This window comes from Typopeltis vanoorti, chromosome 16 (genome assembly GCF_054136105.1).
Source record: "Typopeltis vanoorti isolate ZY-2024b chromosome 16, IOZ_Tvanoo_1.0, whole genome shotgun sequence".
NCBI lineage: Eukaryota > Metazoa > Arthropoda > Arachnida > Uropygi > Thelyphonidae > Typopeltis > Typopeltis vanoorti.
Window position 1 is genome coordinate 27,423,193 of NC_143564.1, and position 24,654 is coordinate 27,447,846.

At 35.2% G+C, this 24,654-nt stretch overlaps 1 protein-coding gene across 1 annotated transcript in view; it reads left to right on the forward strand.

Annotated features, from left to right (window-relative positions):
• Snap29 (Synaptosomal-associated protein 29kDa) overlaps positions 1-23,029 on the forward strand; it is a 91,074-nt gene extending 68,045 nt beyond the window's left edge. Inside the window, exon 4 of the mRNA XM_090406319.1 lies at positions 21,895-23,029. Coding sequence (XP_090262445.1) covers positions 21,895-22,061 — 167 coding nt within the window. The 3' untranslated portion in view covers positions 22,062-23,029. The remainder of the gene's footprint in view (positions 1-21,894) is intronic.
• The last annotated feature ends 1,625 nt before the right edge of the window (positions 23,030-24,654 follow it).

Here is a 24,654-nt window from a genome sequence, read left to right on the forward strand (position 1 = left end):
CGTTGGCAACTTCCAGCTTCTAATAATACTTAGGAATAAACTGATTGGAAGGGCCAAGAATCTTTTGTATTCCTCTCCCATCTTGAGAGATACTTTGTAATACAATAAATTCAAGGATACCCTGATATCTCAGTTTTTCAAAGTTAAAAGCATGGGTCCGAACCTGTGGAGGCTGCAGAAATGTAGACAAGAGAAAAAAAGAATTCATCGCAGATTATTATAATAGACTGCTCACTTTAGCTAATAGCTTGAGCATGTCTAGTGTGGAAAAGAGTCACTTTGATTGGGCTGTCTTCAATCAATTCAGGTTAGGAGTGAGAGAAGAATTCAAAGAGACAGCATACAAAAGGAAGATAAACACCTTGGAAGAATGCTATCAGGCAATTAAAGAAAAAGAAGAAAGGCTAGGCAATCTTCATCCCGATTCTAGTGCCAGCCAGATACACAACATTACAGAGGTGTCAGATCCAAAGAGTGAGATTAAGAAAGAGAAAAATCCAGGCAGTTCCAAAGAAAAAAGTAAAGACCAATAGAAGGGAAGAAATGAGGAAAATAAGGCCACAGAAATAAATAACATAGACCACAACAATTGAGTGTTGCAGAGTATATTAATATGGAGGAAGTATGCACTTTAATTAGAGAAGAGGTTGAACGGCTACAACAGCCCATTATGGACCATCTTGAAGCTGTACTGAAGCAGATGGCGGCAGTAATAGAAGGGACCTCTGATTCAACTATACTTCAATCAGAGAAGACTAATGGAATAAAAGACAGGAGGGAACCTCCAGATGTTCTAGTTGCAATAAGATTGGGCACTTAGCTCGCAACTGCTTTAAAAATAAAAGACCCTCCAACAGAAATGAGAAATATGAGTCAAATTTTGGACACCCTCATCATAATTATGCAAACAAACCATGGAGAGGAGAGAACAGGAATCGAGAACACCCATGGAAGTCTGAAATGATCATAGATGGAAAGGTACAAGGATCATATTGTGATGTATTATTACTTACTAGTTCCCCTCGTCTCTATCATAACTGAAGATTTTTTTCAGGGAATAAAATCCAAGATATGGAGGGGCATTACTTACTAAGTTAAAAAGACCAATCGGATTATCGGGATGTTCATTGTCTGTGTTTTATATTTTTAGGGTAAAAATATACTTACCAGAATTTAATTTGTGTGTTTGGCAAGAATTGTTGGTCCTTCCCAGGACACCTTGCACAAGAGCATAGATTATCCTAGGAACTAACTTTCTAGAGAAATACAGGTTCTCATGCAATTTCTCTAGAAATGAAATATTCCTAATGGGTAATAAACGGTCTAGAAAAGGGAACCGTAAATTTAAAAATAGAGTCGAGAAATCTCGTGAAATAATGTCTCAAAATAATCATACTGATCCTTCAATAGCTTCAACATCTGAAAGTAACAGTCAATCTAAGACTTACCTCATCTCAAGTGTAAAATTAGTTAATGATCAGAGCATAAAGAAAAAGGAATCAAGGAAGAGTAATCAAAAGGTAGTAGAAGCAAACATTATAGAGAGAAGCAGTAAGGAAATTCACCGCCTCAGACAATGGGAGAAATAGAAAGAGAGCAAGAGGTCGGAAGGGAATTAGATGCCCAAGTGATAATAACAAACATAAGTCACAGTGTCAGTCACGCCAAGACGAGCCCACAGGTCAGGCTGACGACGTTCCCTGTTCAAATTTAGATGACAAAACTGAGTATTGTCCGACCCAGAAAAAGCATGAGACACAATACAGAGACAGATTAAAGAAAAAATTTTCATTGCCTTTGTAAAAACTCGATGTTGCTTAAAAAATTCCAAAGCGCATTACATTGATTTTTTTTTACATAGCTCAAGTCCCATGAGAACTGTAAATAACCTTGTTTGTTTCTATGTATAGTTTGCAAAATATTAATGTAGCTAACCCTGTGGGAAGTGAATGTATTTACTGTTTTAACATCAAAAACAAAGGCAATGCTTTCCCATGAGAACTTTGTATATGTATTATAGTTGTGTGTAAGAGCGCAGGAAAAGTTGTTTACTAGTTTTGTATATAAGAGTTGCATACTGTGCTAACACCTTTAAAGATGGTATCTAAGAGTGCCGCTAGGTTTAGAGAAGTTTCCATAGCTCCGAAAGGAGAAGCAAAGTATCAAAGAGTTCCGCTAGTTTTAGAGACAAGTTTTGGAGGAGAACAAAGAGCAGGTGGTTAAACTTAAAAAAAAGATAAAGAGATATTACATACATAAGCAGACAATTGAAGATATTAAAATGACACAGAAAGCAATAATTATTACAACGTGGTAGCACAACAGGATAAAAGGCAAAAGGCCGTGTTTAGTGAATTATGTTTGAAGGAAGCTCTTTTCAAGAAGGAATAAAGTTGCAAACTTGGATGTCTTTAATATCTCAAAGACATCATCCAGATGATTTCATGCAGGGAAGAATTATTGGAAAGTTTGAAGAAGGCAGCAGAATTACTGAAATTGCCAGAGAGTGTGGAATCTCACATAGTGTTTCGGAGACAAAATTTGAGCAGCAATTCAGAGAGCAATTGCTGCTCAAAATTCCTCTCCACAGACAAACAAGGCCTTATCTTTGCTCTGAAGAAGGAGTGGGATCAGTTTGCCTTAAGAACTCCTAATCACTTTGTGCTAAGCATTGTATGATGTTGCGAGTGATGGACATTCATACTGAAATGTCTCTCTGCATAGCTTACTTTAAGTACTATACATTAATTCCTTAACTACATCCTTTGGAAATTTATAACTTTTGTCAAAAACATATTGCAATTTAATTTGTATGAAAGTTATAACACATTTATTTGTGTAATATAATTTATTGTTATGCTGTAAATAAATTTGTCACATTTGGCTGTAGTCATGAAAATTTTTTCATATACAAGTAAAAATGTAGTTCATCCTTAGGTTTTGGACACCAGTGTACTTGCTAGTGAATATGCTGGAAGGGGGCCACTATATTCTGTGGTGGGTGTCCAAAACATGGTCAGCAAGTCCAGAATGGCTGTAATGATGAAACCAGATGTAGTTTGTGTTTAGAAATTTTGATTCATTGTCTTGAATGTTTGATGATATTAGGACATTTGCCAACTGCAAGGGACTTGGTAGACATCTGGTAAGTTTAGGGAATGTGGCTGGTCTTTGGTAGAGCAGATAAGAGATGCCAATTTTTTTTTTTTTATTTAATGTGGTCTGTAAGTGGTTGTAAGGTTGTATTTCTTTAAGATTTATGTTAATTTTTTGGATATACCTTGGATATATGGATTGGTGATATATTTTGTGTAATCTTGGTTCTAAAGGGAGGTTTAATATTTTTTTGGATTTTGTAACCATTGGCTAAGAAAATATTGTATGTGGTTAAGTTCAGTAGTTAAGACACTACTATTAGAACTCATTAATTTTGCCTTGTTATATAGGGTTTTTATAATCTCATGTTGTTAGTGACAGGATGATGTGACTGCTGGTGAATGTATCTACCAGTATGTGGATTTTCTGTAAATGGAGAATACCAGGGATCCATCAGGCTGTCATATAATCAGTGTCTAGAAGGGGAAGACTGTGGTTTTTCCTTTTCTGAGGCAAACTGGATCCTTGGATGTTGATTATTAAGATAAGTTAGGAAAATGCTGAAAGTATCCAAGCCATTGGCCAAATGGAGAATACATCATCTATTTAGCATAGCCAAACAGTGGGCTTCTGTGAGGCAGAGTTTAAGGCTTTCTATTCAAAGTTCTCTCTCCATGAAGTAGTTTGCCATTGGTGGAGAAAGTGACATTACTCCTCTCTCCCAACAATATGGGATTATAAAAACCCTATATAACCAGACAAAATGAATCAGTTCTGATAGCAGTGTCCTAACTATTGAACTTGACCACATTCTCAATGCTTTCTTAGCCAATAGCTACAACCCCACAAAATTCAAAAATATTAAAACCTTGTAACTTCAATCCACTCCAACGCCCTTCAGAACAGAGATTACACAAAATATATCACCATTTTTTTATATCCAGGGCACATCTGAAAAATAAACAAAAATCTTAAAGAAATCAAACCACTTACAGACCACAAAAAAAAATAATAAAAATGGCATCCCTTATCTGCTCCACCAAAGACCAGCCCTTGACCTACCAGATGTCTATCCTTGCAGTTGCAAATTGTACTACTATGGCTAAATAGGCAGGACAACCAATATCAGGATTTCTGAACATGTGGACTACATCTGATTCCACCATTACAGCCACTCTGGACTTGCTGACCATGCTTTGGACACCCACCATATGATATGCCAGAAGAAGGCCACTCTTTTGTACTGTAGCAAATACAAATATGAGAGGCTATTCCTGGAATCTGCCTTAGCCGTGACAAACTTTTCAAACCTCAACAAATTTGGGTGCATGAAACTGACCCAAATTTGGGAAGCATTCATCCCCAGATCTTCGGCCTGATTTTGGTTGCCTTTTAAGGGTTGGTTGCCTTCAATTCATAATTCATTTTTGTTGCTTTAGTTCATTAAACTAAAGGTCAAATTGACTCTGTTTATCTTATAATGTAACATCATTCCAAGTGTCTTTATTTTGTCAGCTGAGTGTAATCATTGCTCACTTCAACAGTTCAAAACTAAATTAAGATTTTGATAAATTAAAGGAGACATAGCTGCAGTCACAAAACTTTCTTCTAGCTCCACAGTCCTGTTTTGTTCTATGGGATCAGTTACTAAATGGGAAAGAGATCAGCAATGCATGGGAAGCATTGAAAAGATGCTTAAATAAAGAAGTATCTGAATGCATTCCTGTAGTTTGGAGAACAAATAAAGCCGGAACGAAATTGATGTGCAATCTTAAGAGATCAGTAAGAAGAGAATGGTGTGGAAGGAATATTGTGAGAATAAGGATGATAGGAGTTAGGAAATATATGAAGTGGAGGTCTTAAAAAAAAAAAGTTTAGTATTATATGGAAAGCTGTTGGCATTCAAGAAGAATTTTTATCATTATGCTGCAAGTAAACAAAATGAATGCGGAAGAATAGTTTTATTGAATGCAGGTGGTACTCTAGTTTCAGAAACAGATGCAGTTTGAATAATAAGTGCTCACTTTGTTAAAATTTATCAACCTGATAGTAACATAGCACACAGTGCTACCACTACATTGTTTGAAGAGACAGGTACATGAAAAGGAGGTTTTAGAGCTGTTACATAATAAGAATTTGGCAGTAGGACTAGACAGGGATATCAGCATGTATACTTAAAGGAATATTCAGCCAAACTGTCTAGGCCAGTGACATGTTTGTATAACTAGATTCTCAGAACAGGAAAATAAAGAATGTATAATAATATCCAATCATACAAGAGTAATATAAAGACTAAGATGCCTAACTGTTGAGCTGTCAGTATCTCTGGAGTGGTTGTGAAGATTTTAGAGAAGTTGGTAAGAACTTGCATACAAAAATGGGTTGACAGACAAACTGGATTTCAGAAGGAACAACATGGTTTTACTAAATGGAGGTCATGTCTCTTATTTTATAATAATGTTATGGCTAAGTTTGGTAAAGGGAATGAATGCACTATTATAGTTGGACTTCACTGAACCGTTTAATAACCATATGAAAGCCTGTTAAATAAATTGGAGGATTTGCAGCTGCGTTATAAAGTGTTAACTTGAATAAGCAGGTAGCAGCTTGGAAAATGAGAGGAGATCTTTGTTTGCTGGTGATGCAAAATAGGCAGGGCAATTTGGGCTCAAAGGATATAAAGAAGCTGTATGTGAAACGACTGTGAAGAAGTGTTACAAAGACGATTGGATTGTGGAATATAATCACAAGGACAGATAGTATATGGACTACTGACACTAGTATAAAAGGGGGGGGGGATAATAAGTCTATAACCTTCTGAAAGGGTGCTATAGGATATTGGTTGATAAAAATTTTTCATTACTTTTAATTATGAAATTTCAATGATAGTTCATAGTATGAAAGGAGATATTCAATTGTTTTCTGCTGATGCTAAATTAGAAAGAGCAATATCAAGAAGTTCTGATATCTTGTTGTTACAAGATGATTTGAGTAGATTAGGGATTTAGGCTGAAGAATGGGAATATTATTTCAATGTTGCTGAATGTAAGTTACAAAGTTCCTCACTTCGGAGGAACTTTGCTTCATGAGGTAAAGGAAGCAAGGTATCTGGGCATCTTGTTGGATAGATAACTGAAATTGAGGGGACACATTATGAAAGTTATAAGTATTACTCAAAAAATTGCTGCTGTAATGCAAAGAATGCTAATGCATGTGCAGATAAGGAGGTGATAGTTCCACTCTATAAGGTGCTTTTATTATGCCTCATTTGGATTTCTGTGCACAAACCTGTTCACTCACCTGGCTATATTGCTGATGGGGAAACAATGTTTTCAAACTCTTTCATTTTTCTTGAATGATGTTTGTGTATTTGAGTCTACATTTCATCTTGGAAAGCTGCTTAATTTTGGTTTGTTTTAAAACTTTCTTGCCCTCTCTTCTTTTCAATATGAAATTTGATTTTATCCTGCTCAGAAGTAAATAGTGATCACTTCTTATTTCAAATCCTCTGAAAAGTCAATGAGACTTTTTTTTATTATTTTTTTTTTTTATTTTGAGAGTGCAGAGGTGAAATAACTAAGGCTGTCTCAGGACTCTGGAATATAGTATGAGGACAGAGTGGTGCAAGAACAAGAAGTCACCCCTGGAAACTGTACAAAGGTCATGTGAGTAAAGAGGTGAAAAAGATTTTTTGTTTGGCAGGTTGCGAATGAGTGGAATACATTGCTAGAGTAGGGAGTGAGTGCTCCAACATTGAATGAGTTCAAGACAAGGTGTGATAGTTATTATGGTCTGTGAGTGTTTGACCTCCTGCAATGAGTCTTTGGGCTCCATGGAGGATTGGAAGTAATGCTTTGAATACCAATATTGTATTGGAAAGTGGGGAGAGAATAAGAGGCATTTGAATTTAAGTTTACATGTAGTTAAGAAAGTGGTGAGAGCCACATTTTTCTCAAATTTGTCTCATAGAGTAAATGAGTGAGTGGAGCAGTTTACTTGTTGAAGTGCTAAGTGCATCTAGAGTGAATAAGTTTGAGAGAGTGTGACAACTGGTGTGGGTGATATATGGCCTATGTCGATGAGTAGGAGGTCTCTGATAATACATAACTATAAAGTACATGATCCTGCTTCCTCATTGTTCTTTAATATTTGCATGTTTGTTTAAAAAATATTGATACTCTTGAAATAAACATGCAAATAATTCAGTTCATTCATTAGATTTTTTCATATTTCCACTAAGAAGTATTAATCATAGACAACATGGATGTTTATTCACATTCTTTATAAGGAAACAGTTAACTTAATGCAGTTGCCTCACACTTCTATTTTTTTTACTTTTAGAAACATGAGGAAATAGTGGCATATCAACTATTGTAGTATGCTGCATCTGTGGATTTAACTTGGCATATAAAATTTGTTAATAGATAGCTGTGTCATAGTACAGTCATCCCTCGACTTACATCGGGGTTCCGTTAAATCCGGAAGGACGTAAGTCGTTACATTAAATCAGTGGAGTTATAGGGGTTAGGGACTTAACAGTAATAAGGATACTGTCATTTTAATTTTTAAACCTTATTATAAAATTGTACTGTCCTTTACTGCCACTATAAAACCGGAGAATAATCGTCCAAATCTTCCTCCACAATCACATCTTCATTACCTTCCTATGTGAAGGCACAGGCTGTGGCTCTTCTGGCGTAACCTTTGTTTGTGTGATGAAAATGTCAATTGTGCTTTGCTTATTCCTTTTCTTCATAAATTTGTTTATAGCAAGCAAATGCATCATGTACTTTACTTTCTACTAATAAGTAGTTCAACATTGGAGTCAATGTCTTCAACCATTTTGAGAACAATTCTGCAAGACCCTTCACTGTGAATTGTTTAACTACCTCTCCTTGTTTCTCTTTCCTCTTCCTTTTCTCGTTCTTCCTCTTCTCAACACGTTGTTCCTCCAGTTCAACCAATTCCTCATTGGTCAACTCTTCAGGGACACTTTCTGTGAGTTGAAGTATGTTGTCGTCATTCACTTAGAGATTCAGATTGTTTGCTAGGCCAAATATTTCTTCACTCCATTTACAAAGGTCTTCATTTTTTTCAAAACATCAAAATCATGCACAAACCTTTTTAATGTCTTTTTCCATATGCCACTCACACGTTGAGAGATCTCTTCATCCTAAACTACAGCAATATTTTTAATAGCATGATAAATATTGAATGCTTTCCACAATTGCATAAGTCTGGTCGTCTTCCTTCAGTAGCAGAAATGGCTTGTGAAAAAGTTCTTCATAGATAATAAGTCTTAAACACTACAAAAAAAAACTCCCTGATCTATCGGTTGGATCAATGAAGTAGTGTTTGGAGGAAAAACCATAACCTTGAACTTGGTCAAAATTACCGATATAAGACTTTATCTAGAATTAATGAAATTTTAAATTCTAAATTTTCTTTCACATAATAGCTTTCTATTTCACTCGCATTACAGTTGATTAAGGCATCCGCAAACAATTTTGAGTCATCCACAGCTTCTTATATCTTCACTAATGAACTGGAAGAGTATACTTCCTAATGGTTTTGAAGGCCCGTGATTCTCACTGTGCCATATCAGAAATGGTTTCAGTTTATATCCAGCTACATTACCCCTTAAGTCTTTAAGAGCTTTGAAACCAGGCATAGATTTTAGCTTTTTGTGGATGAATTGTCTGCTTGGGCATTTTTTTTCTGAAATAAGGAGGTCTCATCCATATTAAATATTTGCTGTGGCAAATAATTTTCCTCCGTAATAATTTTATCCAGTTTCTCCACAAATTCCTTGGTAGCCTTCTCATCAGAACTTGCAGATTCACCATACATCTTCATATTATGCAGTGCAAAACGCTGCTTGAATCTCATGAACCAACCGAAAGAAGCATTGAATTCGTAGTCCTAATCGGGTCTTGCTTTCTCCATCAACATGTTGAAGAGACTTAGTGCCTTAGAGGACCTAAACCAAAAGTGCATACCCAATCAATGATAGGACCTTGTCGTTGCTTCGTCACTATCGTTGAATTTGCAACTTCGTTTCAAGATCAGTTGCTCGCATTTTTTTCTGTGATCCTTCACTAGGTTTTTTAATTGGGCATGTAGGGTCCATGTTGCACAAACATCACAAAATATTTAACTATAAATACATGAATAACCTATTTTTTAAACACAAAATCAACAGAGGAACTGTTGAAGCAGAGTGCCAAGGGAGGTTGCCTTTAAATGCACTGTTGCCACTGCATTGTTGCTAAATAAAAATCTTTTTTACTTTACGCTTGCTTGCGCCTTGTTCAAAAGTGTAGTCAAAAAATGTTATTTATTCCATTATGGGATCACATGCATATCTTCGAACGGACTCAAGTCGAGGGATGACTGTATATGAAAATGAATTTCAGGCCTTGATGTTTAAGGCTTACACTTTTAAAAGAAAGGCCACAATGATATTCATCACCTGTATTACATCTAAAAGAGTTTATCATCCAGTATTACATACATAGGAACATAAATTACTCTTCTTGGTTGCACCCACTCACCCATTTCTTCAACTCATGTCAAATCTCTCCTAGTGTCATAAATATTAAACTTCTGTTTAATAATTTCATGTCTCTTTTTTAAAAAAAAAATCCTGTATAATGCATTCAAATGATTTAAAAGTGAAATTAAGGAAAAATATTTTTTGCATGACCTTGACTAAGACTTATTTATCAATTTTGGCAATTTTTTATTATTATTATTTTTATTGCATAACACCTCCAAGGAGTCCAAAGACTCATCGAGGGAGGGCACCCTCTACAACTATCCATATCCACAAACCACAACTTTTCATCATCTACACCAATGCCATCTACCATCAACCACCACCATTAGTATTTTCACAGACAATCACAAACATCCATGCCCATGGTGGGATTTGAACCTGTGGCCTTTTGGCTGGAAAGCGGATATGCTACCCACTCGATCGAGTGGTTAAAATTTAAAAGAGCTGATTGCAATATCAGGTATTATATTAGTGTAGTTGCTGGAGAATATTCCATATGCTAGTTCCAGGTGTTTGTTCTGGAGAGGAAATGAAACCTTTGAAACAGGCATTAAAGTAAACAGTGAATGATGATCTTATAGGAATTAGAACCAAAGAGAACTTAAATATTTAATTCTGTAGGAGTGGTAATAGATTTGAAATGAATGAGGAAATTAGTAAGTATAATTTGTCAACACAAAGAATGAAATTTGTGTTGACTTATTGGATAATAAACTTTTTGATGTAATATAGGTGATAAGTCTCATGCTTTCATTTAAAAGTGCAGAGGCATTGCAGTCTTTAAATTTACAAGGGTGTGCTGAAAAGTTGTAATAATCACCATGAAAGAATGAAGATAGAACCATGTAACTTACACATTATTCTATGTATTCCTCACAAAGTATTATACACTTATTACAATTGTGCTGCATCATTTGCAATCCTCCGAGAAAAGTCTTTCCCTTGTTGCACACGCCAGTCTTCAGCTATAGATAATAACTTCATCTGTGGTAAATTTTGTTCCTTTCAAGTGTTTCTTTAAATTTGGAAAATAGTCAGATGGTGCCAGGTCTGGCAAATAGGGTGGGCGAGGCAGACATTGAAAACCCAAGTTGTGTATTGTCCTAATGGGTTTTGTGAGAAGGTGCATTGTCCTACAAAAGTAACGTGCTTCTACTCAGTTTCCTGCAGCATTTTTCCCTCAATACTTCTTCAGTTCCTTCACAGCTGTTGGAAGAACTGCTGCTGTAACAGTTTCACCTTTTTTGAGGTACTTGGTAAGGATTACACCATCCATATCCCAAAAGACAATGGCAAGAACCTTTCCTGCTGACTTTTGGATTCAGAACTTCCTCAAGTCTCACACAAAAAGTTTGGTGGATCTCAGTTGTAGACTTTTCTTGCAGCACAGAAGACTTGATGATAGCCAGCGCCTCTGTGTCTTCAAATTTGTTCAAAACCTCTGACATGTCTTCTTATATATCCTAAAAGAAAAAGAACAAATTGTTACAGTTGTTGAAACACGGGAGCTAAAAGGTTTAAGATATGCTCTTTCTTGTGGTTATATCAGTTGCTTTAATATTTTTGTTGTAGGCTTATCAGAACTTTTCATCTCCCCCTCCATATTTTCAAATGATTATGATACAGGTGTTCATTATAATAAATGTTTATGCTGGATTTAAATCTTCAGATGTAGTGTATTATGACCACAGCAGAGGCATGCTTTTATTCCCCCATGTTACTAAAAGTGGTAACTTGATGAAATGTCTAGATGTATAGTCCTCACAATTTTAAGTCTTTATATTCACATGGTGAATGACTTCTTGGTAGAAATGCATAAAACTTCTAATGGTAAGTAAGAAGTGGTGTGGGGGGGGGGGGGGGGGGGGGTAAGATTCCATGGGTCCATGATTTTGAAGTGACTGGGCATGAGTTTTTTTCACTTCAGGTGGTAAGTTCTTTTCTCCTTTCTGAATGTTAAATGTCAATACCTCTGCTAATGGCAGCTTTCATTCCTCAGTAAGTTAGAATGGAAAAATATAAAAATGACATTTCCAGTTTGGGTCATGTTGAGCAGAGATGATTGCAGCTCACCTATGGTATATCACAAGGAAGAGTTCACTTTTGATAAGATAATATATTTATAGAAACCTGGAAAGACTTTTTTTATAAAAAGGATATGAATGAATAATATGAAGCAATATTAGCATAATTAAGTAATTTATTACTAATATTACTGTTCATATTGATTTAATAGTATTGTCATAAAGGCATGTGTAACTATCAAACTTATTAATTTCATCAGAACTTATTTTTGAAGTTTTGTATGAACAGAAAGATCTCGCCAACATGCTTATGATTAAATGAAATTCATGCATTTTTAAAAAAAATTTTTTTTTTTTTTATTTCTTAGGAGATTTTTCATTACCGCATAAAATGTGAAAGTGATGCTTCACCTTACTTGTTTTTGTTTATTAATATCAATTTTTATAATAAAGAAAGACCCATAAGAGTTCATTTTGACAATGTAAATTATATGCACACGCGATTTACAGACAAAAAATACTAGCTGTGGTTGTGGACAGTAGATGGTGTTGATGTAGGTGATTGGTAGTAGATGTTCTGTGTAGTATTGGAGATGGAGAGTTGTAGAGTAGGTGTCCTCCTGCGATGAGTCTTCGGACTCCTTGGAGGTGTCACGAATAATAATCATAATATAGAAATAGTGGATATACTAAAGATCTAACCTTATTTCAAAGCTGAATAATTTCGAAATTTTGACCAGAGAGCTTATGAGAATATAATTCTTAGCACCAGAGTTGCCTTAGCTTGCACCACTTAAGACTCGAGTGATGCCTGGTATCCTTATATTTGCACTTTCATAGTGCGTTGGCAGGGATGCTTAAGGGTCAAAGCTCTATAACTGAGAGGAGACCTCCACATAGCCTTTAAAGGAATGCGGAGAACCGACCAGGGCTTCTGACCTAATGTCCAATCCTCACCTTCTCGTGGTGCGCCCTGTTGGGTATCTACTTTGATACTGAACGAACGAGGATGGGCTGGCAATTTGGGATTTAGCCGACCAAATTGTATTCTTATTGGTTAAACCAAAATAAAAAATGATGGTACAACATGACAAAATTTCATGCCGGCTGGGGCGTCGCCCGGTTAAACAAGGCCCCCGTTGTTTTCGCCAGGGAACCAGGGCGAACAGCGAAAAGTCAGCTACTGGAACAAATCTGAAAACAAACCCCAACTCAACATCACCAGAGTTAAAGATCGGTACTATCAACGTAAGAAGCCTGAATGGCAAAGAAATGGAGCTAGCTGAGGAATTAGATAAGTACCAGATCGACATAATAGGGGTGACTGAAACAAAAAAGACCAAAACTGGAGAGATCTTTCAGAGCAATAAATACAAAATGTTATATTCAGGCAATGACAATCAAGGAAAAGAAGGAGTAGCCATAGTATTCAACACAAAATACGAGGCTAATCTTCTTGAATGGCAGTCAGTCTCAAGTAGAGTAATGTGGGCAAATATTAGAATGGGGAACTGGACAATGAGACTTATTTGTGCCTATGGTCCCACAGAAGGTTCTACTAAGGTAGAAGTGGAGGAATTTTTTGAGGCTTTAGAAAAAGCAACTGACACAATGAAAAAGGAAAAGTTGGTCCGTGTTGAGGATCTAAATAGTAGAGTAGGAAATGATTGTGAGACATACAAAAATGTTTTGGGAAAATTTGGAGAAAAGAGCAAAGCTAATAATAATGGCAAATATCTGTTGGATTTCTGCTCAGGACATGGACTGGTTATTACTAACACCATGTTCCAACATAAAAATGTGCACAAATTCACATGGAGAGAAGAGGCTAGGAATAAGAAAAGTCTCATTGACTATGTTATTGTTGATAGTGATGTTTTCTCCCTGGTGCAGGACACCAGAGTGTACAGAGGATTTGAAATTGGAAGTGATCACTATTTAGTCTTGAGCAGGATAAAATTGAATTTCATATTGAAAAGAATAACATGTAAGAAAGTTTTAAAGCGAATAAAAGTTGAGCAGCTCTCAGATGTGAACTGTAGACTAAAATACAGAAATATTATTGAAAAGAAAATGAAAGAGTTTGAGAACAGGAATCAAACCTTGGAGATTCAGTGGCAAACTCTGAAGGAAACATTGATTGATTCTGCCAGAGAGGCATGTGGTGAGGTTGTGTGCAAGGATAAAAAAATTAGAACTCCCTGGTGGACACAGGAAGTCAAAGAGGCAGTGAAGGAAAAGAAGAAAGCATATCAAAAGTTCCTGGCAAATAAGTCAGCTTTTACTCTTACAGAATACAGAGACAAATGTAAGAAAGCTAAACAGTGTGTAAAACTAGCTAAACAAAAGTCATGGGAGGACTTTGGCAAGAATATAGAAAATAAATATCAAGAAGGTGGCAAAATATTCTGGAGGTTGTTGAAGAAGCTTAGGAATGGAGGAAAGAGTGCTGTAAAAGGAATTAGAGATGATAAAGGTGAAATGAAAACAGGAGAAAAAGATATCCTTGAAGTAATGAGTAATTACTTTGAAAAACTGCTAAATGAAACAAGCAGTGATGACAGCACAGTGGTAAAAAACACTGACCAGGCATGCAGTCAGGAATACATATCCATATTTGAAGTAGAAAAAGCCATCAAAGGCTTGAAATGTGGAAAGGCAGCAGGAGTAGATGATATTCGACCAGAAATGCTGAAGTATGGTGGTATAAGAGTCTTACAGTGGCTGCACTGCATAGTTCAGAAAGCCTGGACAGAGGGACGAATTCCCGATGATTGGAGTAGAGCTCTCATAGTACCCATATATAAAAAGGGAAATAAAACTGAATGTGAGAATTACAGAGGTATTTCCCTACTGAGTGTTCCTGGCAAGATCTATGCAAGTATACTTGAGAAACGGTTGAGAAAAATTGTGGAAGAAAAGCTTGGTGAAGAACAAGCTGGATTCAGGCCAAATAGAGGCTGTCAGGATCAGATCTTCACTTTACGACAAATAGTCGAGAAAGCATGGGAATATAACAAAGATCTGTATTTAAGTTTTGTCGATTTGGAAAAGGCATATGACAAGGTGCCAAGAGAGAAGCTATTCAATACGCTGCAGTTATATGGTGTCAATGGGGCATTATATCAAGCAATACTTAGTCTTTATTTGAGTTGCAAGTCAGCAGTTAGAATTGAAGGAAGTACAGGAAGATGGTTTAATGTTAAATCTGGTGTGAGACAAGGATGTACATTATCCCCTCTGTTATTCATTATCTATATGGATCACATTATGAAGGAATGTGGTATTCAACCTGATATCAAAATTGGAGATGTTAATGTCAGCTCTTTGCTTTATGCGGATGATGTTATACTTCTAAATAAATCCGCTACAAGTCTGCAAGATTCTCTGACTAAATTGAATAGCTGTTGTAATAGATATGGTATGAAGGTCAGCAATAAAAAGACAAAGACAATGAAAATAGGCAGAATCATTGAAAATGTCAACTGTGTTGTGAATGGAGAACCTGTGGAACAAGTAAAACATTTCAGCTACTTAGGCACAATTTTTACTGAAGATGGTAAACTAAATATAGAAATAGACAACAGAATCAGCAAAGCTGGTATCGTGGGAAGTCAATTGAATAAATTCATATGGAATAAGAAAGAAATTAGTCAGAACACTAAATTAGCTGTATACAAGACTGTGTTCAAACCAATTTTAACTTATGGATCTGAGAGCTGGGTCAGAAGTAAAACACTTGACCAAAGACTAGAGACCGCAGATATGAGAGTCCTGAGAAAGATTAGAGGCGTGAACAGATGGCATCAATGGCAATATCATATTAAAAATGAGGATATTAGGAAAGAACTTGACATTGTCAGCATCCAGGAATGCGTTAGCAGAGCTAATCTCAGATGGTATGGTCACTTAAATAGAATGGGAGAGGAAAGATTAGCAAAACAAGTGTTCTCTGCCAGGTTGGCAGGAAAACGACCCAGAGGAAGACCAAGATATAGGTGGATTGATACGGTACAAAGTGCCTTAGACGATAGAAATATAAGATCTGATAATGTTGGAGTCTTGACAAGTAACAGACTGATTTGGAGGAAAATTGTAGCTAGGAAGTTAGTAATGATGTAATTTTTTTCATGTAGTACTGTCATATCCTGTACACCCCTTGAGGGTACATGACAGGAATTTGATGATGATGATAGTGCGTTTGATAAAGGTTTCACTGGCATGACAGCTGTTTCAAACTGGTTGGTTCTCTTCAGAGACCAGGCAGAAACCTTATGAGAGCATAAACTCTCATTCGATACCAAAGCAATCCAGTGTGAGAGAATTGTATGTTTCGTAGTGAACTCTCAGTCAGTGTGTAATAGTAATAAAGATTTTTATATTTAGTTCTGCTGTTATACTACAATAAAAAAAAATTTTGCAACATATTAATCACTAAATTGTTTTGATGTACCGAGGGTTCACATATGAAAAATTCAACTATCTGATATTGGATTACTTTGGTACTGAATGAGAATTTTTGCTATTAAAGTTTCTGCCTGGTCTTTGAAGAAAACAAACTAGTTTGAATAGCTGTCAGGCTAGTGAAACATTTATCAAACGTAGTAATAAATGCTGAATATATGGACACAGGCAGTGTTCTTGTCATGCAAGTAGTGCAAGAAAAAACAACTCTGATGCTGATCTCATCAGCTCTCTGGTCAAAATTTAAAAACTTTCAAACTATCTACATACATTCAGCTTTGAAATAATGTGTGATCTTTTAATATCCACAATTTCTAATACTAATTTTTATATTTAATTCTGCTGTTGTACTGTAATAAAATAAAATAAAAAAATTCTTAACATATTAATCACTAAACTTTTTTAAATGTTAAACTTCTGAGGACTATTTAGAAGTTTGGCCTTTTTTTTTTTTTTTAAATTGCTTTCAATTTATATTAGAAAAAACAACTGGATATACCAAGTGGGACCATAAAACAAAGGAAGAAATTTTATAATCGATCTTTAATTGACCATGATTTATAAACATCTAATGCTAACAAGTTTCGTTACGACAGGGCTGTCTGGCTTCTTCAGGGCTTATAACAGTAAGAGAAAAAAACTCGTGGCTAGTACAGAGAAAATGGAGTGACACTATCATATAAATTAAACATTAAAACAGAACACGTAACATTATACGCATGGAGCACGTTTGTAGTTTTCAGCGAAATTGAATTCTGGCAGACTGAGTAATCTTATTAAGGTTTTCCATATGTCAGCTATTATCATTCCCTGGTTTCTGTTGATATCTTCCAGAACAGACGACTACAACGGTTTCCTTGAAATTTCTTCAAAGAAAATCTTCTAGGTAATACATGGAGCTGCTATCCCAACCAGTGGTATGGTTGGGATAGCAACCATACCACATATGGTTGGGATATAATTGTGAAATGATGGGCCTGATTTGAGTTGTCTGTTCTGTTGTTATTAACATCTCCTATATGTTCTTTTTTTTTATTATTTATTTATTTCAAGGCTTCTTGACGTCTGTCCTATATAGTTTAGACCACAAGCAGATCAGTGTTGTACACTCCAGCATGTTTGAAAAAAGTATCGTCTTTTGAAGATCTTAAAATAACGTTACAGACAGTCTTGACCGGTTTGAACGCAACTGATGTCGAAAGGTTTAAAAAGTTTTGCGATCTTTTCGGACACTGAACCTGCATAAGGAATAATCGTGGATGAACTGTATTGAGTGTTGTTAGGTTGTTGTTGTGGAATTTCTATGAACAATCTTGTTGATTAAATTCCTTGGATAGCCATTTTTTTATTAATGTCTTTGACATACGAGTAATTTCATCATAGAGTTCTTTTTCTTCTGAGATGATGTCCGTGGCTCTATTTTTGAGCATATGTATTATGCTGAGCTTCTGCGAAATATGGTGAGTTGATTTGAAATGAAGGTAGTGTCCAGTGTGTGTTGGTTTGTGGTAGACTGTTAGTTTCATATGTCCATCTGCTAGTTTCTTGATTAGGGTATCCAAAAATGATAGTTGATTATCTTTTTCCAGTTTCAAAGTGAATCTTATTTTTTGATTAAAAGAATTAATTTTGGTTAAAAAGTCCAAAAGAGCTGTTTCTGTGTTCCCTCCAAATTATGAAGACATTGTCTACATACCTCCACCACACTAAAGGTTTTAGTTCTAATTTTGAGAGGATGTTTGTTTCTAGCTTTTCCATGAGCAGATCTGCACAGGGTGGCAAAAGGGGACTGCCCATAGTTAAACCATCTAATTGCTTATATATCTTTTCATTCCATTTAAAATAATTAGATTTAAGGCAATGACGAAAAAAGTGACCCGTATCTTCAGGGAAAAGATTGTATAGGATACTAATAACTTCTTCTACTGGGATGTTGGTAAATAAAGATACCACGTCCAAGCTAGCAAGAATCTGTCTTAAGATCGAGATGTTTTTCAATAAAGTGTTTGAATTCTTAATGTAAGTGTATGATTTTCTGATATGTCCTTTTAGGAGACTGGAGAGGTGTTTGGACAATAAATATGTGGGAGCATTTCTTCCGTCAACGATCGGGCGTAGCGGAACTCCACTTTTGGGACTCCATACAATTGTGGCGTCAATGGGTGTAGTGACTTCAGATTCTTTTGCAAGTCTGTGGACCAATGAGTCATGTTCCGTAATAAGTTATTAGTGTCCTTGTGGTTTTTTCCATGTTGGGTCTGACTGTAATATGATACGTTGATGAATCTGATAGTAATTCTGCAATCTTGGCTACGTAGTCCTTGGTGTTTAAAATGACTTTGGCATTACCTTTTTCTGCTTTTAAGATAGTTATTTGTTTATCCCTTTTCAAGTTTGAGAGAGCTCTTTTTTCCTGGGGTGTTATGTTTAGGTTAGGTGGCTTTGAAGTTGAAAGGATAATAGCACTTTTTAATCTCAGATCATTTTAATCTCCTAAAAGGACATATCAGAAAATTGGACATTTACATTGAGAATTCAAAGCACTTTATTGAAAAATTGAAAAACATCTCTATCTTAAAGACAGACATTCTCGCTAGCTTTGACGTGGTATCTTTATTTACCAACATCCCAGTAGAAGAAGTTATCAGAATCCTATACAATCTCTTCCCTGAAAATACGGGTCACCTTTTTCGTTGCCTTCAATCTAATTATTTTAAATGGAATGAAACGATATGTGAGCAACTAAATGGCTTAACTATGGGCAGTCCCCTTTCGCCACCCTATGCAGATCTGTTCATGGAAAAGCTAGAAACAGACATCCTCTCAAAATTAGAATCCAAAAATTTTAGTGTGGTGGAGGTATGTAGACGATGTCATCATAATTTGGAGGGACTCAAAAACAGCTCTTTTGGACTTTTGAACCAAAATTAATTCTTTTCATCAAAAAATATGATTCACTTTAGAACTGGAAAAAGATAACCAACTGCCATTTTTGAATACCCTAATCAAGAAACTAGCAGATGGACATATGAAACTAACAGTCTACCACAAACCAACACACACTGGACACTACCTTCATTTCAAATCAACTCACCATATTTCCCAGAAGCTCAGCATAATACTTGATGATCCAAAAGTAACAGAAAAAGTAAAATTCAATAATTCGAAAAGTATAGATCGTAGCAAGATGCGGTTTTCACAGAAAGACATGGGATATTTTTTAATAACGAAAAATTTTATTGCCAGAATAGTTACATTTGTCACCGAAATGTGGCGCTGCATTTGGTCCCGAAGCTGCTGCCTGTCACTATTTAAACCGTGAGGTATGTAAATTTCAGATGTAGTGAATATTGAAGTTAAACTTTCAGCATTTAACATTTATTACTGAAGTTAAATGTTCTGCCGAGGTGAGGCATGTTGTCATTACGAGATAAAGCTATTTTAGTTAAGCTGTATTATCAAAACTCCGAATGTGCAAGTGCGGTTTTGCACACCCATCGTTCGATGAGAGGTATTAGAAGTGGAAAGGGACCAATATCTTGTTCCTCACCGATAGCTATGATGAAAAGGTTTGAGGACACCGTTTAGTTTGGAAGCACGTGCAAGAAGCGGGAGACTTAAAAAAAAAATGATTGCAGTTGTTCACGAGGTTGAACACGAGACCGACACACAATAGGCAGCTTCCGCACATGGGGAATGCAGTGTACTTGAAATTTCAAGACGACCTGGCACTTCGTACAACCGAAGCACCACCTGTTAGTGGCAAATTCTGGCAATAAAAGTTTTCGTTATTAACAAAAATCCCATGTCTTTCTGTGCATTTCTGTGAAAACCGCATCGTGCTACTGTCTATACTTTCCGAGTTACTGAATTTTTACTTTTTCTGTTACTTTTGGATCACCCGATATATATGCTTAAAAATATAGCCATGAACATCATCTCAGAAGAAAAAGAACTTTATGATGAAATTACTTGTATATCAGAGATTAATGAAAAATGGCTATCGAAGGAATTTAATCAGCAAGATTCTTCATAGAAATCCCTCGCAACAACCTATGACTTATTCCTTATGCAGGTATAGTGTCCAAAAAGATTGCAAAACTTTTTAAACCTTTCAACATCAGAGTTGCGTTCGAACCGGTCAAGACTGTCCGTCATGTTTTAAGATTGCCAAAAGACATTAATGCTTTTTCAAACACGCTGGAGTGCACAACATCCCATGTGCTTGTGGTCTATATATATATATATAGGACAGACGTTGAGAAGCTTCGAAATCCAAAAAAAAAAAAAAAAAAAAAGAACATATAGGAGATGTTAATAACAACAGAACAGACAACTCTGGTCTATCCTATCATTTTGCGATTACTAACCATACCATTTGATTGGGATAGCAGCTCCATGCCGCACCTAGAAGATTTCTGTTGTAGAAATTTCAAGTCGGTCATTGTAGTCCTCCGTTCTGGAGAAAATCTTAACAGAAACCAGGGAATGATAATGGCTGACATATGGAAAACCTTAATAAGATCACTCGGTCTGTCAGAATTTAATTTCACGAAAACTACAGAACGTGCTCTCATAACAGTGACTAACACAACACTCTCCATGAGTGTAATGTTATGCTTTCTGTTTTAATGTTTAATTTATATGATGGTGTTACTCCATTTTCTCTTACTAGCCACTTTGGGTTTTTTCTCTTACCGTTATAAGCCCTGAAGAAGCCTGACAGCCCCGTCGGTGAAATGTGTTGGTATTAGATGTTTATAAATCATGGTCAATTAAAGATCAATATATATTTCATTTTAATTATATGTTTGAATGACCAGATATAATCTAAACAAATTTTACAATCCCTGAATATAAAACCAATTAACTACTATATAATTAAAAATAAACAAAAATGGTTAAAATATCTAAATTGAATGGACAATAGCAGACTGTCAAAAATACTATGCAGATGCAAATGTTTTTGTTGGTAGTTTTCAGTACTGAGATCACATTATGATGTAACTAAAAATCAGTAGTCCTGATTTGCCAAACAAGAGTTCACCTATGAGAAATGCAACTATCTGACATTGGATTTCTTTAGTATATTGAATGGGAATTTTTGCTCTCTTCAAGTTTCTGAAGTGAACCAACTAGTTTGAAATAACTGTCAGTTTGTTCTCAATACCAAAAACTAACCACAAATACTATGCAGATATAAAATAAATGGGAAAAGAATTGGAAGATGAAAAAAATGATTGCATGAGACTAGAACAGGCAACTTGACCTAAAATCCATGATAAAAAGAATATTTAAACATATGTGCTACTTTTATACATTCTGTACAAAGCTCTCCAAAATAGCTTGAATTAGATTTCATTTTATATGTCTGCTGAAGGCTTAAGTGTTGGAAACAGTGTTACCTTAACCGTTACTGTGATGTAATGTTAGTCTGTCTGCAGGCTTTAAGATCTTGTATGTAAAATTCTTTAGATAAAATGGAGAGGTGAAAAATTATGCAAATAATTTGTATGTCTTAAAAAAATTGTTTTGTATCAATGAGAAAAAATCTTGTTGCACAGAAAGACCATATCATGCTCTTTTATTATTAAACAAGGGTTTGCGAAATCAATGCCTTTATTTTATTAACATGTTGCTATAGTATACATCTTTTTTCCAATTATTTTAATAAAAAAAAGTGCATATTATGTTTGAAAAATCAAAATGTATAATTTGGTTGAATTTCGTTTCTTGTGTTTCCTTTAACAGAAGAAATGAGCAAGGGTTTGGGACGACTAAAACATCTAGCAATAGGGCTTCATGATGAAATGGATGAGCAAAACGAAACAATTGAACGCATAACTGGCAAAGTGGAAAAGGTTGATGAAACAATGGCACATCAAAATAGACAGATAAATCGTATTTTGAAAAAATAACATATATATAAAAAATATATAGAAAAAAGTATTTGCTTACCCACAAAGTTCACCTATAGAATGACCTTTTAAAATGTATAGGATTATAATATGTCAAATAAAATAGAAATTAAATTTCAATGTAAGTAACATGAACAGAATTCATAAATTTGTATTTTGCAATAAGTTCTTATTTATATAATACTTGATATTTGTCATTTAACTTTTTTTTTTTGTAAATATCAAAATTACTTTTACAATTTAAGAGGTATATTTCTAGATAAACTATTTACGTATAGTTTTTGTATATTACCTTGTAGCTGCAATAAGTACAAATCTCAATTACAAAAATATGTGGCAACCAAAATCTCCATTACTGCTATTAAAGGAGACTTGGGCATAAATAAAACATATTTTTGTTTGTAATTAATAGTGTATCGTGTGTGTTGCATAATATTTGACTGTAATGTATAGTTAGTCTTGAAAAATTTTCCCATTCTGTATGATGAATTTTTTGTTAAAGAACCTTTTTGTTCATTGTGAAATTTCTAAATGGCATCTTTTATAAAGAAATAACATACTGAGAAAAAAGAAAAAGGAAAAAAATTGCATATATATATATATATATATATATATATGCATGCGCAGAGAGAGAGAGAGAGTTAAATTTGATGTTAATGGGCAGTTAAATTTAATAAATGCCTTTTAAAAATTGCTTCTTTACTATATATAATAAACGTGGCTTATTGTTATAACCACTTTATGACTGGATTTAAAACTGGAAAACGTTTATTCACTACTGTTAAATGGAAGTATAGTAATGCTTAGTATCATAAATGTTTAAGAAATTTTATCTACTTATTGACAATTATGGAATTGCATTCAAATATCTTAGTGCAACTAACATCTACTTCATGGCAGTAGATACAGTAATATGACAATGTTAGTGAAAATTATCTGAATATTGAATTAAAATTTCATAAATCTAATAGCTCTGTCAAGCTAACATTTTATTCCATTCCTGTTGATTCTTTAATAATTATTTCACATATATATACATACTAGACAAATTATATTCTTGTCTAGTAGGGGATTGGTTCGAGGTTATATCGTAGTGTGTAGTGTTCGTGCAAGCTCCTGATAAGATAAGTATTATTTTTAGTTATCGTTGATAAAATTACTTAATATTGCGTAGTTTTGTTTGCCTTGCATATTTTAGTGCGTCTGTTTGTGTGTTTTTGGTGTGTTATAACTTATTATTTGATAAAACACGTTGCAATAATTATGGCACCTGTACGAAGGAAAATGGTGGTCAGTAATGATGGTTCGCCATCTTTATCAAAGAACGGTAGTATAAAAGAAATGAGTCAGTGTACTAGCTGTGAAATGTACGCTTTGCGAAGTGCGGTCGGAGTGTGGATAGATGATAATAAAGGATTGAATGTGTGTAGAAAATGTAGGGAGAATGAGGAATTGAAGTGTATTTCGGATCGTGAGTGTGATATTTTTGTCAAACTTCAGAATGAAGAAAATAGCGATATGACAAGAAACGGCAAGGTTGTACATGAGAATTATGAGAGTGTGAATGTAGAAAGTGTGAATGATAGTATTAATGGTTTCTCAGAGAATACAAAAGATGAGATAGATGCATTGAGGAAGATCGCGTTGTTGAATGGTGCGATAGAAAGGGCAAAACAGCAGCTAGAGTGCATGAACAAAAGTCGACTGAATGAACCAACCAATATTAAAAGGTATGACAGGAAAAATAGGCGTATGAATGTGAACATGAACAAAATGAAGGATAGAGTGCTGTATGGAGACTCGTTAGTACGAGGTGTGTTAGTAGAGGATTTGACAAAATCGTACCAACCTGGTGCGACCATAAAGGATGTAACTGAGTCTATTAGAGAGCAAAAGGAAAGGGTGAAAGAAATGATTGTTGTGGCAGGTACGAATGATTTGAAAGGAGATAAAATGGAAATGATAGAAGACCTGAATGAATTGTTTGAGGTAGCAAAAGAAAAGAGTGAGAGAGTTAGAATGATTAGTCTTTTGCCATGGTATGACAGTGAAATGTTTAAAAGGAGGGCCATAATTGCGAATGACTTTATGCATGAGTTATGTATGACGAGTGGTGTGGAATTTGGGGACGTGTGGAGTGAGTTTGATGGGCGAAAGAATCTATATAAGATGGATGGCTTGCATTTGAATGGTTACGGTGTAAGAAGACTTGAGAAAGTGTTGCTGAATGTAGTGGATATGCAAATTCAGGGAAACTAGATTTGTTAAGGGGGGGGGGGGGGGTAGATATACAGTCCTTAGGGAGGCAGTTGAATGTAAGAATGAATATAATATGCTAGAGCAAATAAGGACAACAAACCAGAGTGGGATAGTTAATATAAGGCATCAAGGTAGGGTTGGTGCTAATGGAGGTCTTAAATTCATGTACACTAATACTAGGAGTATTAGGAACAAGAAGGAAGAGTTTTTGGCCATGGTTGGCACTTCAAGACCACAGGTTATTGGTATTAGTGAAACATGGCTGACTGTAGATGATATAGCTAGTGGGATTGAATGTGATGGGTATAGTGTGTTCAGGAATGACAGAGAGAAT